Source organism: Pongo abelii, chromosome 10, assembly GCF_028885655.2.
Source record: "Pongo abelii isolate AG06213 chromosome 10, NHGRI_mPonAbe1-v2.0_pri, whole genome shotgun sequence".
Taxonomy (NCBI): Eukaryota; Metazoa; Chordata; class Mammalia; order Primates; family Hominidae; genus Pongo; species Pongo abelii.
Genome location: NC_071995.2, coordinates 54467108 through 54482332, shown reverse-complemented (window position 1 = coordinate 54482332; position 15225 = coordinate 54467108). Strand labels below are relative to the sequence as shown.

Genomic DNA, 15225 nt, shown 5'->3' with positions numbered 1-15225 from the left:
GGAGGAAGAGCAGGAGGAGAGGAGAAGGGAACAGGGAAAGAGCCAGATGCGGAGTTCACTGGGTCACCACGGAGCCCTGAAAGCTATAGTCTCCTAGGACCCTGAAGGCTCCTAAACCTTTGAGCTTTTGTCAGAGGGTTTTACTCCTGGAAGAAGAGGTAGGAGAGCCCTTCCAGGGGACAGAATGTGCAAAATGGCAATATCATCCAATAGTTGTATTTTTAAGAATTTAAGCAGTCACTCTGCCCTAAACAGTGGTCACCAGCAACCTTAATCCTCTTCTGCCTTTTCCTTTTGTTTTCCTTTTCTTTAACCATTACGGAAAAGGTGTCTAGCAGGCCTGCCTCACAAGCTCTATGTATAATAAATACTCATAACAGCTTCAGAAAGGCAAAGGGATGGCCAGGCGTGGTGGCTCATGCCTGTAATCCCAGCACTTTGGGAGGTTGGGGTGGGTGGATCACAATGTCAGGAGATCGAGACCATCCTGGCTAACACGGTGAAACCCTGTCTCTATTGAAAATACAAAAAATTAGCTTGGGGTGGTGGCGGGTGCCTGTAGCCCCAGCTACTTGGGAGGCTGAGGCAGGAGAATGGCGTGAACCCGGGAGGTGCAGCTTGCAGTGAGCCGAGATTGCGCCACTGCACTCCAGCCTGGGTGACAGAGCAAGACTCTGTCTCAAAATAAATAAATAAATAAAATAAAATAGAAAGGCAAGGGGACAATCCCACCTAACAGAAGAAGTGAGAGAAAAGCTTCTAGATTTCTAGTAGTCTAGGTGAAGACAGCAGTTTCAGACAGATCTGAGGAGAAGAGACAGTTTCCTCCCTTGATGTGGCTTCCCGCCTGCCTCCCCAGCCCACTACCCGGCCCGTATGGGGAACAACATTAGGAGGTGGAGAGCATTGTTCTGAAATTCTGAGTTGCACAATTGACTTGTTCAGAGAATGTTGCAAAACCACCACAAGCTGTCTGGTAGGGAAGTGGGGCCAGGGTGAATAATATAGGGAACACAGGGAAGCAGCAGGAGTACTGGAAGAGGCCACCTTACCTTTCTTGCTGCCAATAACTTGGTGAGAGGAAGAGAGCTGATAGAGCTACCTGCCATAGAATTTGAATACATCTTCCTCCAGCAGCCAGGGGTGCTCATGGACTGTCTAGAAAGCACCACGGATAGCCCTTGCCCACTCAATTTCATGGTTCTTAAGCCCTCTGGAAACCTTAGAACTGGAACTTTGGTGCTAACCACAAACCCCTTGGAGGAACAGACATAGGGTAGTACCCTTACCTTTGCCATCTGTGCCTGTACACCGCTGGCCTTCAGTGCTGTTACAGCTTTCTGTGCTGCTGAAGGGCTGTCAAAATCTACAAAGCCATAGCCTGCAACAGAGAAACAGCATCACTAGGAAGTGGGAGGTGTAAGGAACATAGAGAGGTCCAGGCTTTTCAGGAGACAGAGGAAGAGTTATGATCCATGTAACAGAAATGGGAGGGAGAAAGAGCTATTGAGAGGTTTCAGGTAGTTATCCACATGCTCCTCAAACCCTGAGATGTGATCTACTTTGTGGCTAAGAATGCCAAGGCAATGAGCTACTCTGGTGTCCCTGCCCTTCTCCCTCCCCCTTAAGAAATTTGAGGTTTCAGGAACTAGGCTCTTCTAATAACCCAAAGCCCCCCTATACCTCTAAAAGAATTCACTCCCCTCTTTTCTTGATATATCCCAGAAATGCTAGGCATGTAGGGAATGCAGCCTCTCCAGAGCAGACCACCAGCCACCTGCTGGAAGAAGACCCTCACCACTCCAACCTATAGCCCTTTGTCTTCCTTCCACTCTTCCAGCTCTATCTAGAACTGCTCAAAACACCAATAAAACTACTCACCCTCAGAAAATAACACCCACCAAAACACTCCCCAAAAAAGGCATTTACGTGGCTTTGCTAAGCAGAAGAAAATCTCACTTACCCACTTCTACCACATCATCCAGGGAAATACAAAGTCCAAAATAATCTCAGTAGACTCAAAGGTGTTTTGTACAGTCTTCTGGCCTTGGGGCCCCTAAACAGCATTTTCAGCTCTAGCTATCTGGTCACCAAAGAATCTAAATATCTCCTAATCTTTTAAGCCTAAAAATTTCAGGGACTTCTCGCTGACACTGTAGACTCAGGACTCTCAGCAGTAAAGGGCAGTGTCAAGGGATGGCCTCACTTACTGGTGCTCTCCAACACGAAGGAAGTTGTTCTCTCACCTTTGCATTTGTTTGTGGTCTTGTCCAGTATGGCCTTAGTGGAAACAATCTTGCCATATCTAAGGGAGAGGAAAACGCAAAGTAATAATCTGGGGGCAGAGACTAAGAATAGGACAGAGATTCAGACATCTCGACAAATCCATGCCCTTTCCATGATCTAACTTTTCCTACTTAAACCTTAATAAAAATAAAAAAGAAATGGGGGCTGGGTGCAGTAGCTCACGCCTGTAATCCCAGAATTTTGGGAGGCCGAGGATGGAGGATCACTTGAGGTCAGGAGTTTGAGGCCAGCCTGGCCAACATGATGAAGCCTCATCTCTACTAAAAATACAAAAATTAGCTGGGCGTCACGCCAGTAGTCCCAGCTACTTGGGAGGCTGAGGCAGGAGATTTGCTTGAACCTGGGAGGTAGAGGTTGCAGTGAGCCAAGATGGCGCCACTGCATTCCAGATTGGATGACAGAGCGAGACTCCATCTCAAAAAAAAAAAAGAAATGGGTTAAAAATGCCACACTTCATATAAACCCATCCTCCCCAAAGGTACCTAAAAGAAATAAGGTAACTGTAGTCCTTATAATACCAACACATTTCTCTCTTCTTTCCCAGCTAAGACTCACACACTAGTTGGAAAGAGATGACTGTCTTTTGGGGAAAGAAGCTTGGCAATGTCCACACAAAAGAGTGTGTAGAGGCAGAGCTCTGGCTGGAATTCCCTGAGGACTAAAAAGAATCCTTGCCATTACTTATTTTCTTTTGGAAAACACCACTGATCCTATGAAAAAACTATAGACATTTTTCTTCTCTGATATCCTGTTTCCATCACCCCTCCACTGACTCCTTTAATTGAAGGTCAACCTGAGCCAAATTGCTTTGGTTCAAATCCTGGTTCTGCCACTTTTTAGCTATGTGTGATCTTGAACAAGTCATTGAACCTTTTGGTGTCTCAGCCTCATCATCTGTAAAATGGAGATAGGATTGTTAGGAGTGTGAATTGAGTTAATAAACACAAATCATTAATGTCTACCACATGGTAAGCACTTAAAAATTTTAATTGCTATTATTATTATATTCAAGGAACCTCAACTTTAGTATCTCTTTGCCTTACTCTAAGACCTCTATTTCTCATTGTCAAGATTTGAGAGTGTTAGGGAGGGGAGTGGGAACTGTAGTATTAAAAAAAAATTGCGTGTGTGTGCACGTCAGGGTCTGGCTCTGTTGCCTAGGCTGGAGTGCAGTGGTGTGAACATGGCTCACTGCAGCCTCGAACTCCTGGGCTCAAGCAATTCTCCTGCCTCAGCCTCCTGAGGACCAAAGGTGTGTACCACAATGTCTGGCTAATTTTAAAAATTATTTGTAGAGACAGGATCTTACTATGCTGCCCAGGCTGGTCTTTAACTCCTGGCCTCAAGCAATCCTGCTGCCTTGGCCTCCAAAAGTGCTGGGATTACAGCTGAGAGCCACCATGCCCAGCTCTAAGAAAATCATCTGATAAACAAAATCCATCTAAATTTTGGTGATAAGGTCAAAGGGCTGCATATCCTTTCTCTTCTTTCTTCTTCTTCTTCCTCTCCTTCCTCTTCCTCTTCTCCTCCTTCTCCTTCCTCTTCTTTTTTTTTTTTTTTTTGAGACGGAGTTTTGCTCTTGTTGCCCAGGCTGGAGTGCAATGGCGCGATCTCGGCTCACTGCACCTTCTGCCTCCCAGGTTCAAGTGATTCTCCTGCCTCAGCCTCCCGAGTAGCTCGGATTACAGGCGCCTGCCACCACACCCAACTAAGTTTTACATTTTTACTAGAGACGAGGTTTCACCATGTTGGCCAGGCTGGTCTCAAACTCCTGACCTCAGGTGATCCACCCGCCCCAGCCTCCCAAAGTGCTGGAATTATAGGCATGAGCCACCACACTTGGCCAACTTATAGATTTTTGTCCAGTAAAAATGCAAATTATTTCTGTGCAGTAGATAAAATAATTGCAAAGGTTAGTGGCTTTACTATCCTATAGGACATAAACCAGTTTTTTATCTAATGTAGCAATCTTATTCCAACATTCTTTCTTTATTTCCTATAAATAGTTCCTCAAATGCTCTTTGAACTCATTTTGCCATCCTGCTGGTTCCCTCATTAATGAGTTATAAAAATCTTTGACACATATTCATTTTATATTTGCATGACAGTTGTATTTTCTTTCTTTTTGTTTTTTGAAACAGAGTTTCACTCTTGTTGCCCAGGCTGGAGTGCAGTGGCGTTATCTTGGCTCACTGCAACCTCCGCCTCCCGGGTTCAAGCGATTCTCCTGCCTCAGCCTCTGGAGTAGCTGGGATTACAGGCATGCGCCACCACACCCAGCTAATTTGGTATTTTTTAGTAGAGATGGTATTTCACCATGTTGGTCAGGCTGGTCTCGAACTCCTGACTTCAAGTGATCCACCTGCCTCAGCCTCCCAAAGTGCTGTGATTACAGGTGTGAGGCACTGTGCCCAGCCTAACAGTTGTGTTTTTCAACTTTCTGAAAATTATAATTTGGTAGCAGAGTCACTTGGAACTTCTAAAACTTGAATAGTAGTGTATCACAGATCAGGGATTATATTAGAGGTGTTCCACTAGAAAAAAGCCTCAACATTCCACTCCAGGAGGGTGAAAATATTAAAGAGACAGAACAGAAATCACTAACAAAGTCAGAAGTACAAGAGCTAACTGAAAATAGTTGTCAGGGAATGAATTTGAGAATAATACCCCAAACAAGCAATTTTCCCATCTCTCCTTCCATCCCTAACGAACATATGATGATTGATTTGTTTTCACTCCTTGGCGGCATCTCACTGACTTTTTTAGTGGAACTTCTGTGATCCAAAGGATTAGACAGAATAAGCCAAGCAATGCCCTGAAAGCTGGGAACAGAACACATTAAAAGGAGGGTGAGGATGGATGTGGCTATCCTAGCCCTTCCAGGCTACATACTTGGATTCATTCCCAAATTTAGGCAGGGGAGGGACTCATGAGAAGTCTGACTGTGGGGCAGAGGACACAAGTGCTGCTATCCCTATGAAGGCCCCAGGGTGGAGCTTGCTGTGGTCTAGCAGCTGAGACTTTGAGCTCAGAATTTCCACTGCAGCTGGCAACAGCTGGGTCACTGCTGCTGCTTCCTTGAAGGAACCCCTCCAAGAACCAGGAGTTCCAGTCCTAGACTCCACGTCTCTCCTTCCCACATACCAGACTTTAGGATCCAGCAATATTTACTTCCTCTACAACCCAGGGAGAGACAACTGGGACAAAGGCAGGAAGTCCTTCTACGCATGAGAAACATCCTTCCTAGAAAGGCTTAACTCCCTGCTCACAGCGGACAGAGGGCTCCACCCACCTGCTCTGCTCAGCCTCCTAGTCAGGACTCTTCCAGCACCTCTTTCATCCCTGCCTCACTCCTGCCTCTCCACAGTCCCCTTTTGGGCTCCTTACTTCAATCCTACATGCTGCCCTTGACTATACTTATGCTTCAGACACAGCAAAAGATAAGGCAATTGTTCAGAAAGGCAAAATAAAAATCCCTCTGTATCTGTGGGTTTCCCACTTGTGGATTGAACCAGCCACGGATTGAAAATATACAGGAAAAAAAACCCATAAAAACCCTAGAAGAAAACCTAGGCATTACCATTCAGGACATAGGCATGGGCAAGGACTTCATGTCTAAAACACCAAAAGCAATGGCAACAAAAGCCAAAATTGACAAATAGGATCTAATTAAACTAAAGAGCTTCTGCACAGCAAAAGAAACTACCATCAGAGTGAACAGGCAACCTACAAAATGGGAGAAAATTTTCACAACTTACTCATCTGACAAAGGGCTAATATCCAGAATCTACAATGAACTCAAACAAACTTACAAGAAAAAAACAAACAACCCCATCAAAAAGTGGGCGAAGGACATGAACAGACACTTCTCAAAAGAAGACATTTATGCAGCCAAAAGACACATGAAAAAATGCTCATCATCACTGGCCATCAGAGAAATGCAAATCAAAACCACAATGAGACACCATCTCACACCAGTTAGAATGGCAATCATTAAAAAGTCAGGAAACAACAGGTGCTGGAGAGGATGTGGAGAAATAGGAACACTTTTACACTGTTGGTGGGACTGTAAACTAGTTCAACCCTTGTGGAAGTCAGTGTAGCGACTCCTCAGGGATCTAGAACTAGAAATACCATTTTACCCAGCCATCCCGTTACTGGGTATATACCCAAAGGACTATAAATCATGCTGCTATACAGACACATGCACACGTATGTTTATTGCGGCACTATTCACAATAGCAAAGACTTGGAACCAACCCAAATGTCCAACAATGATAGACTGGATTAAGAAAATGTGGCACATATACACCATGGAATGCTATGCAGCCATAAAAAATGATGAGTTCATGTCCTTTGTAGGGACATGGATGAAACTGGAAATCATCATTCTCAGTAAACTATCGCAAGAATAAAAAACCAAACACTGCATATTCTCACTCATAGGTGGGAATTGAACAATGAGAACACATGGACACAGGAAGGGGAACATCACACTCTGGGGACTGTTGTGGGGGAGGGATAGCTTTAGGAGATATACCTAATGCTAAATGACGAGTTAATGGGTGCAGCACACCAGCATGGCACATGTGTACATATGTAACTAACCTGCACATTGTGCACATGTACCCTAAAACTTAAACTATAATAATAATAAAATAAAATAAAAAGAAAATATACACGAAAAAAAAGGTCTTTCTTCTAAGAGAGGTTCAAGGAGAAAAAACTAAAAAAATAACTGTTGGGTACTATGCTTAGTACCCAGGTGACAAAATAATCTATACACCAAATACCTGAGTCCCGAGTTTACCTATGTAACAAACCTGCACATGTACCCCTTAACCTAAAATAAAAGTTAAAATGTTTTTTAAAAGAAAGGATGGTTGCATCTGTACTGAACATGTACAGACTTTTTTCTTGTCATTATTCCCTAAACAATACAGTATAACATTTATTTACATGGCATTTGTACTGTATTGAGGTATCATAAGTAATCTGGAGATAATTTTAAAGTATATAGGAGCATGTGCATAGGTTATATGCAAATACTACACCATTTTATTTTATTTTATTTTTATTATTTTGAGACGAAGTCTTGCTCTGTCACCCAGGCTGTGGTGCAGTAGCGTGATCTCGGCTCACTGCAACCTCTGCTTTCTGGTGGCGTGATCTCGGCTCACTGCAACCTCTGCTTTCTGGGTTCAAGTGATTCTCCTGCCTCAGCCTCCTGAGTAGCTGGGACTACAGGTGCCCACCACCACGCCCAGCTAACTTTTGTAGTTTTAGTACAGACGGGGTTTAACCATGTTGGCCAGGCTGGTCTCCAACTCCTGACCTCAGGTGATCCACCCATCTTGGCCTCCCAAAATGCTGGAATTACAGGCGTGGGCCATCATGCCCGGCCACTACACCATTTTATCTAAGGGACTTGAGGCCAGGCTCAGTAGCTCATGCCTGTAATCCCAGCTTTTGGGGAGGCTGAGGCAGGAGGAATGATTGAGCGCATGAGTTTGAGACCAGCCTGGGCAACATGATGAAATCTCATCTCTACAAAATTTACAAAAAATTAGCCAAGCATGGTGGTGTGTACCTGTAGTCCTAGCTACTCAAGAGGCTGAGGTGGGAGGACTGCTTGAGCCCTGGAGGCTACGGTTAGTTGTGATTACACCACTGCACTCCAGCCTTGGTGATAGAACAAGATCCTGTCTTAAAAAAAAAAAGCGTAGGGACATGAGCTTGGTGAATTTTGATATCCACGCAGGGGGACAGAGGAGGTCCTGGAACAAATCCCCCACAGATACTGAGGAATGAATATATGGTAAAGTCTAATCAAGATTCTTCTCTGAGCGAGGCATGGTGGCTCACACCTGTAATCCCAGCACTTTGGGTGGCCGAGGTGGGCAGATCACCTGGTCAGGAGTTCGAGACCAGCCTGGACAACACAGTAAAACCCCATCTCTAGCAAAAAAAACAAAAATTAGCCAGATGTGGTGGCGTGCGCCTGTAATCTCAGCTACTTGGGAGGCTGAGACTCAGTCTTAAAAAAAAAAAAAGATTCTTCTCTGTCTTGTGAGGTGAGAGAATTTTTGTAGCACATTATAGTTAGTACAAGAAACAAAATTTAGAAATCAAGGACCTATATTAATATGATACTCTTTCACTCCCTCATAAACCAACATTTCTGCTAATTCTCACCTCTCAAAAATTACTAGTCCAAGACAGTCCCCTTAGTTCCACTTACATACCTTTCTAGCAAGGTAAGCTGGGATAATGGACCAGTTTTAAAAATTTTTTAAATATATATTTTTACTATATTTTGTATAGAGACAAGTTGTCACTATGTTGCCCAGCCTGGTTTTGAACTCCTGAGCTCAAGCAATCCTTCTGCCTTGGCCTCCCAAGGTGCTAGGATTACAGGTGTGAGCCACCACGCCCAGCCCAAGGACCAGTTTTGTATATACACCGGACTTTATTTTTTATTGTTTATTATTTTTTGAGCTGGATATCTGTGCACTCTTGCCATTTTTCCAACATTCCTAATTGGGCAATTCCATGATTCAAATCTACTAAAAAGAACTCCGAAGGGTCTTCCTGGGGTAGATGCAGAGTAATTGCTCCTATCTCCATCTTCTTTATCTGCTAATTTGAGGTCTCCATTCCCAAGGAATATCTCCAGCAGCAGAAAGTCTCCGAAGGGCATGATTTGATTGGCGAGTCCCACTTTCTTCCATCCCCACTGCCAGCTCTCTCATGCCTTCTAATTAACATCTATAGAGATATTAGACTTTTCTATTCAAGGTGTAAGGATAGCAATCTTTCCACTAAGACCATCAGGTTGGGGGAGGTGCTGGAAATGAAATTGGATATTAGGCTTTAAAGGCCAGTCCCACACTGGCTTTCCTTAGAGAAACACATAAAGGCTTTATAATGTATATCAGTAGCAGGTAGTTTTTTTTTTTTTTTTTTTTTGAGATGGAATCTCACTCTATTGCCCAGGCTGGAGTGCAGTGGCATGATCTCGGCTCACTGCAAGCTCAGCCTCCAGGGTTCACACCATTCTCCTGCCTCAGCCTTCTAAGTAGCTGGGACTACGGGCACCCGCCACCATGCCCAGCTAATTTTTTTGTATTTTTAGTAGAGACGGGGTTTCACCATGTTAGCCAGAATGGTCTCAATCTCCTGACCTCATGATCCGCCTGCCTCGGCCTCCCAAAGTGCTGGGATTATAGGCGTGAGCCACCGCACCCGGCCAGTAGCAGGTAGAATTTTTTAAGAGGCTGCTGAGAAAGTTTGTGTCTATGGAGTAGAAACAAAATGCCATTGCCTTTTAGGATAAGTGAGCTGGCAAGGCCAGGAGTGGTGGCATGCGTCTGTAATCCCAGCTACTGAGACAGGAGGATCACTTGAGCCCAGGAGTTCAAGACTAGCCTGGACAACATAAGGAGACCCTGTCTCAAAACCAAATCTATACTGTCCCTGGAAGCCTACCCACATGTACTCCAACTTACGGCTGACACAGCTTGACAAGATCTTGGTCAGTAGTGCCTGGTTGCAATCCCCGGATGTAAAGGTTGGTTTTGCTCAGCTGGTCATTTCCATTGCTTCCACTACTGCTGTTAGGTGTACTGTTGCTTGGGCTAGGTGGTGCCATCTGCTGAGCCAATGACACATATGGCTGCAGGGAGACATGAGGAAGAGGTAGAAGGATTATCCATTTACATGTTGGAGAGTGAGGAAGATCCTGGACCTCTTGAAAAAATGATTCCAAACTATATATAACCACAAATGTGCACTCACTTGGACACAGTTTGTTCCTTAGCTCCATATTTTAGCAGAGAAGAAGAAATCTAACACCACATTCTGAGATAGCCCAAAGACTTAAAATCCTGTTGTAGCTTTTAATACATCCTTTATATTTCCTATTCCCTTTTCCCTCTTTTTGCCAGCACTTACATTAGGATTTCCCAGATAACACTCTGTAGGCTGGGCATGGTGGCTCACACCTGTAATCCCAGCACTTTGGGAGGCCAAGGGGGGCGGATCACGAGGTCAGGGGTTCAAGACCAGCTGACCAACGTGGTGAAACCCCGTCTATACTAAAAATGCAAAAAAAAAAAAAAAATTAGCCAGGTGTAGTGGCACTCGCCTGTAATCCCAGCTACTCAGGAGGTTGAGGCAGGAGAATGGTGTGAATCTGGGAGGCAGAGCTTGCAGTGAGCCAAGATCACGCCACTGCACTCCAGCCTGGGTGATAGGGCAAGACTCTATCTCAAAAAAAAGAAAGAAATGCAACTCAAAACCACAGTGGGATACCATCTTCCAACAGTCAGAATGGCTAGTATTAAAAAGTAAAAAAATAACAGATGCTAGTGAGGTTACAAGGTTATGGAAAAAAGGGAACACTTATACACTGTTGGTGGGAGTGTAAATTATTTCAACCATTGTGGAAGACAATGTAGTGATTCCTCAAAGACCTAAAAACAGAAATATCATTTAGCCCAGCAATCCCATTGCTGGGTATATACCCAAAGGAATAGAAATCATTCTATCATAAAGACACAAGCATGTGTATGTTTGCTGCAGCACTATTCACAATAGCAAAGACATGAAATCAACCTAAATGCCCATCAATGGTAGACTGAATAAAGAAAAGGTTGTACATATACACATGGAATACTATGCAGCCATAAAAAAGAATGAGATCCTGTCCTTTGCAGGAACATGGTTGGAGCTGGAGGCCATTATCCTTAGCAAACTAACACAGGAACAGAAAACCAAATACCGCATGTTCTCACTTATAAAGTGGGAACTAAATGATGAGAACACATATTTACATTAAGGGGAACAATACACACTGGGGTCTGTCCAAGGGTGGAGGGTGAGAGGAGGGAGAGGAACAGGAAAAATAACTAATAGGTAACTAGGCTTAATAACTGGGTGACAAAATAATTTGTAAAACAAACCCCCATGACACAAGATTGCCTGTATAACAAACCTGCACATATACCCATGAACTTAAAAGTTAAATAAATTTTAAAAAGAATCACTTTGAAATTTCCATTTAATTACTAGTTCTGCAATAATACTAATACACTGGTCCAGGCACAGTGGCTCACACCTGTAATCCCAGCACTTTGGGAGGCTGAGGTGAGAGAATTGTTTGAGACCAGCCTGGGCAATATAGCAAGACCCCATCTCTACAAAAAATACAAAAATTAGTTGAGGCAGGGTGCAGTGGCTCACGCCCGTAATCCCAGCACTTTGGGAGGCCAAGGTGGGTGGATTGCCTGAGCTCAGGAGTTCGAGATCAGCCTGGGCAACATGGTGAAACCCTGTCTATTAAAATACAAAAAATTAGCTAGGTGTGGTGGCATGCACCTGTAGTCCCAGCTACTCAGGAGGCTGAGGCAGGAGACTTGCTTGAACCCGGGAGGCAGAGGTTGCAGTGAGCCGAGACTGCACCACTGCACTCCAGCCTGGGCAACAGAAAGAGACTCCGTCTCAAAAAAAAAAAATTATGAAGGTTGTGATAAATATATGTTTCATAAAGATAAAACACAGTCAAGAAGACTATGACCTATGGCTGGGTACGGTGGCTCACACCTGTAATCCCAGCACTTTGGGCGGCCGAGGCGGGTGGATCACTTGAGGTCAGGAGTTCGAGACCAGTCTGGCCAACATGATGAAACCCCGTCTCTACTAAAAATACAAACATTAGTCAGGCGTGGTGGCGCATGCCTGTAATCCCAGCTACTTGGGAGGCTGAGGCAGGAGAAATGCTTGAACCTGGGAGGCGGAGGTTGCAGTAAGCCGAAATCGTGACACTGCATTTCAGCCTGGGTGACAGAGGGCGACTCTGTCTCAAAAAAAAAAAAAAAAAAAAAAGAAGAAGACTGTGACCTAAATTCTTTTTTTTTTTTTTTTTTTTGAGGCGGAGTCTTGCTCTGTTGCCCAGGCTGGAGTGCAGTGGCCCGATCTCGGCTCACTGCAAGCTCCGCCTCCCGGGTTCACGCCATTCTCCTGCCTCAGCCTCCAGGGTAGCTGGGACTACAGGCGCCAGCCACCACGCCTGGCTAATTTTTTGTATTTTTAGTAGAGACGGGGTTTCACCGTGTTAGCCAAGATGGCTTGATCTCCTGACCTCGTGATCCACCCGACTCGACCTCCCAAAGTGCTGGGATTACAGGCGTGAGCCACCGCGCCCGGCCGTGACCTAAATTCTTAATCACAGTTCCTGAGTTTAGAATAAGGAGTTCATTGCTGGAGATCATTAAATAAGATATGTCCTTCTTGGCCGGGCACGGTGGCTCACGCCTGTAATCCCAGCACTTTGGGAGGCCGAGGCGGGCGGATCACGAGGTCAGGAGATGGAGACCATCCTGGCCAACACGGTAAAACCCCCTCTCTACCAAAAATACAAAAAAATTAGCCGGGCTTAGTGGCGGGCGCCTGTAGTCCCAGCTACTCGGGAGGCTAAGGCAGGAGAATGGCGTGAACCCAGGAGGCAGAGCAGAGCTTGCAGTGAGCCGAGATCGCGCCACTGCACTCCAGCCTGGGCGACAGAGCGAGACTCCGTCTCCAAAAAAAAAATGTCCTTCTTTATCTCTAAGGAGTTGCTATTATTGATCCTTAGCTGAGAAAACAAAGCTGCTTCTCTGAATATGAGACTGTAGGTCTGTCAGTGATGAGGGTGATGATGATGATAGCCACGATGTCAACAGTAACAATGATAATAAAAGCAACTGTCAGCTGGCGCGGTAGCTCAAGCCTGTAATCCCACCTGCTCAGGAGATTGAGGTGGGAGGTTGGCTTGAGGCCAGGAGTTAGAGACTAGCCTGGGCAATATAGTGAGACCCTATCTCTTAAAAAAACAAAGAGGCCAAGCACAGTGGCTTAGGCCTGTAATCCCAGCAATTTGGGAGGCTGAAGCAGGCGGATCCCTCAAGCCCAGGAGTTCGAAACCAATCTGGGCAACCTGGTGAAACCCCACATCTATAAAAAAATGCAAAAATTAGGTGGGCATGGTGGCAGACACCTGTAGTCCCAGTTACTCACAAGGCTGAGGTGGGAGGATCACTTGAGCCTGGAAGGCAGAGGTGTAGAGGTTGCAGTAAGCAAGATCATGCCACTGCACTCCAGCCTGGGTGACAAAGTAAGATTCTGTCTCAAAAAAAAACAAAAGGAAAAAGAAAGAAAAAGGAAGGAAAGAAGGAAGGAAGGGAGAAAGGAAGGGAGGAAGGAAGGGAGGGAGGGAAGGAAAAAAAAAGCAACTTTAGTAGCACCATACTATGTGCCAAGCACGAGCAGATGAAGAGACCACCTGCCTCAGTTGGTGTTCATCTATCCCCATTCTCAATGTGAGATAATGTTTCTGAAAGAAAGTATCAATGATGCCAGGACTGTCCAAACAAGAATACAAGGGTTACTGGGGAAATAAATAAATTGAAGAGAGGCAGCTGGTGGCTCACGCCTGTAATCCCAGCACTTTGGGAGGCCAAGGCGGGTGGTTCACTTGATGTCAGGAGTTCAAGACCAGCCTGGCCAATATGGCAAAACCCCGTCTCTACTAAAAATACAAAAATTAGCCGGGCGTGGTGGCACATGCCTGTAATCCCACCTATTCGGGAGGCTGAGGCAGAAGAATCGCTTGAACCCGGGAGGCGAAGGTTGCAGTGAGCCAAGTGCATCATTGCACTCTAGCTTGGGTGACAGAACAAAACTCTGTCTCAAAAAAAAAAAAAGGCCGGGCGCGGTGGCTCACACCTGTAATCCCAGCACTTTGGGAGGCCGAGGCTGGCGGATCATGAGGTCAAGAGACCGAGACCATCCTGGCCAACATGGCAAAACCCCGTCTCTACTAAAAATACAGAAATTAGCTGGGCGTGGTGGTGCGTGCTTGTAGTCCCAGCTTCTCAGGAGGCTGAGGCAGGAGAATGGCGTGAACCCGGGAGGAGGCAGAGCTTGCAGTGAGACAAGTTCTCGCCATTGCACTCCAGCCTGGGCGACAGAGCAAGACTCCGTCTCAAAAAAAAAAAAAAGCCCGGGCGAGGTGGCTCATGCCTGTAATCCCAGCACTTTGGGAGGCTGAGGCAGGTGGATCCACTTGAGATCGGGAGTTCGAGACCAGCCTGACCAAGGTGGAGAAACTCCGTCTCTACTAAAAATACAAAATTAGCCGGGCGTGGCGGCGCAATGCCTGTAATCCCAGTTACTCAGGAGGCTGAGGCAGGAGAATCGCTTGAACCTGGGAGGCAGAGGTTGCAGTGAGCTGAGATCGTGCCATTGCACTCCAGCCTGGGCAACAAGAGCAAAACTCCATCTCAAAAAAAAAAAAAAAAAAGGAAAAAAAAGAGGCTATTGGTTTGCTACCATGCTTACCATCTTGGTTTTAATACTAAGGTCTTAGCTATAGTTTAAAAATATGACTTAGTCAATAATAAACTTACTACAAGGCCTGAAAAAATTCTTAGAAAAGAAGATATGGCTCAGAAGAAAACAACTTTTCTGCCTTTATTGAGCTTACAGTCAGCAAAAATACTGTGGGACTGGTCCCTCTCATCAGGAGGTAAATTCTTTAGGCTTTTTGCTCTATAGTAAGCCATTGCTTACTATAAAACAACTTTTATCTCTTGCTATTCTCACATACCTTCTGAAATTGCTGCACAGGTTTGACACCAAAGAAAAATGGTAGAAAAATATTCACTTTTAAGGGCAAGAGAATACAAGGGGGGAGAAATGGTTAAGAAAGCCCCTAAGTAAAGCTTATCTGACTTCCTAAAACAATTTGGAGACAAAGACCCTGTAAACTAATAATATGTTTACCTATAATATGTAAGAGAGAAAAGGGTAATACGTATGAGCACCCAGGGAACTGACATATTCTTACTGGAGAAGGGAAGAATAAAAAGAAGCTATGGT

General features: G+C 45.0%; 1 protein-coding gene across 19 annotated transcripts in view; it reads right to left on the bottom strand.

Moving 5' to 3' along the window:
- The window catches only part of RBMS2 (RNA binding motif single stranded interacting protein 2), a 95068-nt gene that overhangs the window by 43230 nt on the left and 36613 nt on the right, over window positions 1-15225 (bottom strand). For 18 of the 19 annotated variants that reach the window (XM_054528112.2, XM_024256644.3, XM_063711850.1 and 15 more), the window contains 3 exons: window positions 9816-9982; window positions 2247-2305; window positions 1290-1381 (listed from right to left, as the gene is read on the bottom strand). In XM_054528112.2, coding sequence (XP_054384087.1) covers window positions 1290-1381; window positions 2247-2305; window positions 9816-9958 — 294 coding nt within the window. In that variant the 5' untranslated portion in view covers window positions 9959-9982. The remainder of the gene's footprint in view (window positions 1-1289; window positions 1382-2246; window positions 2306-9815; window positions 9983-15225) is intronic. The other variant, XM_054528118.2, reaches the window with a different exon arrangement.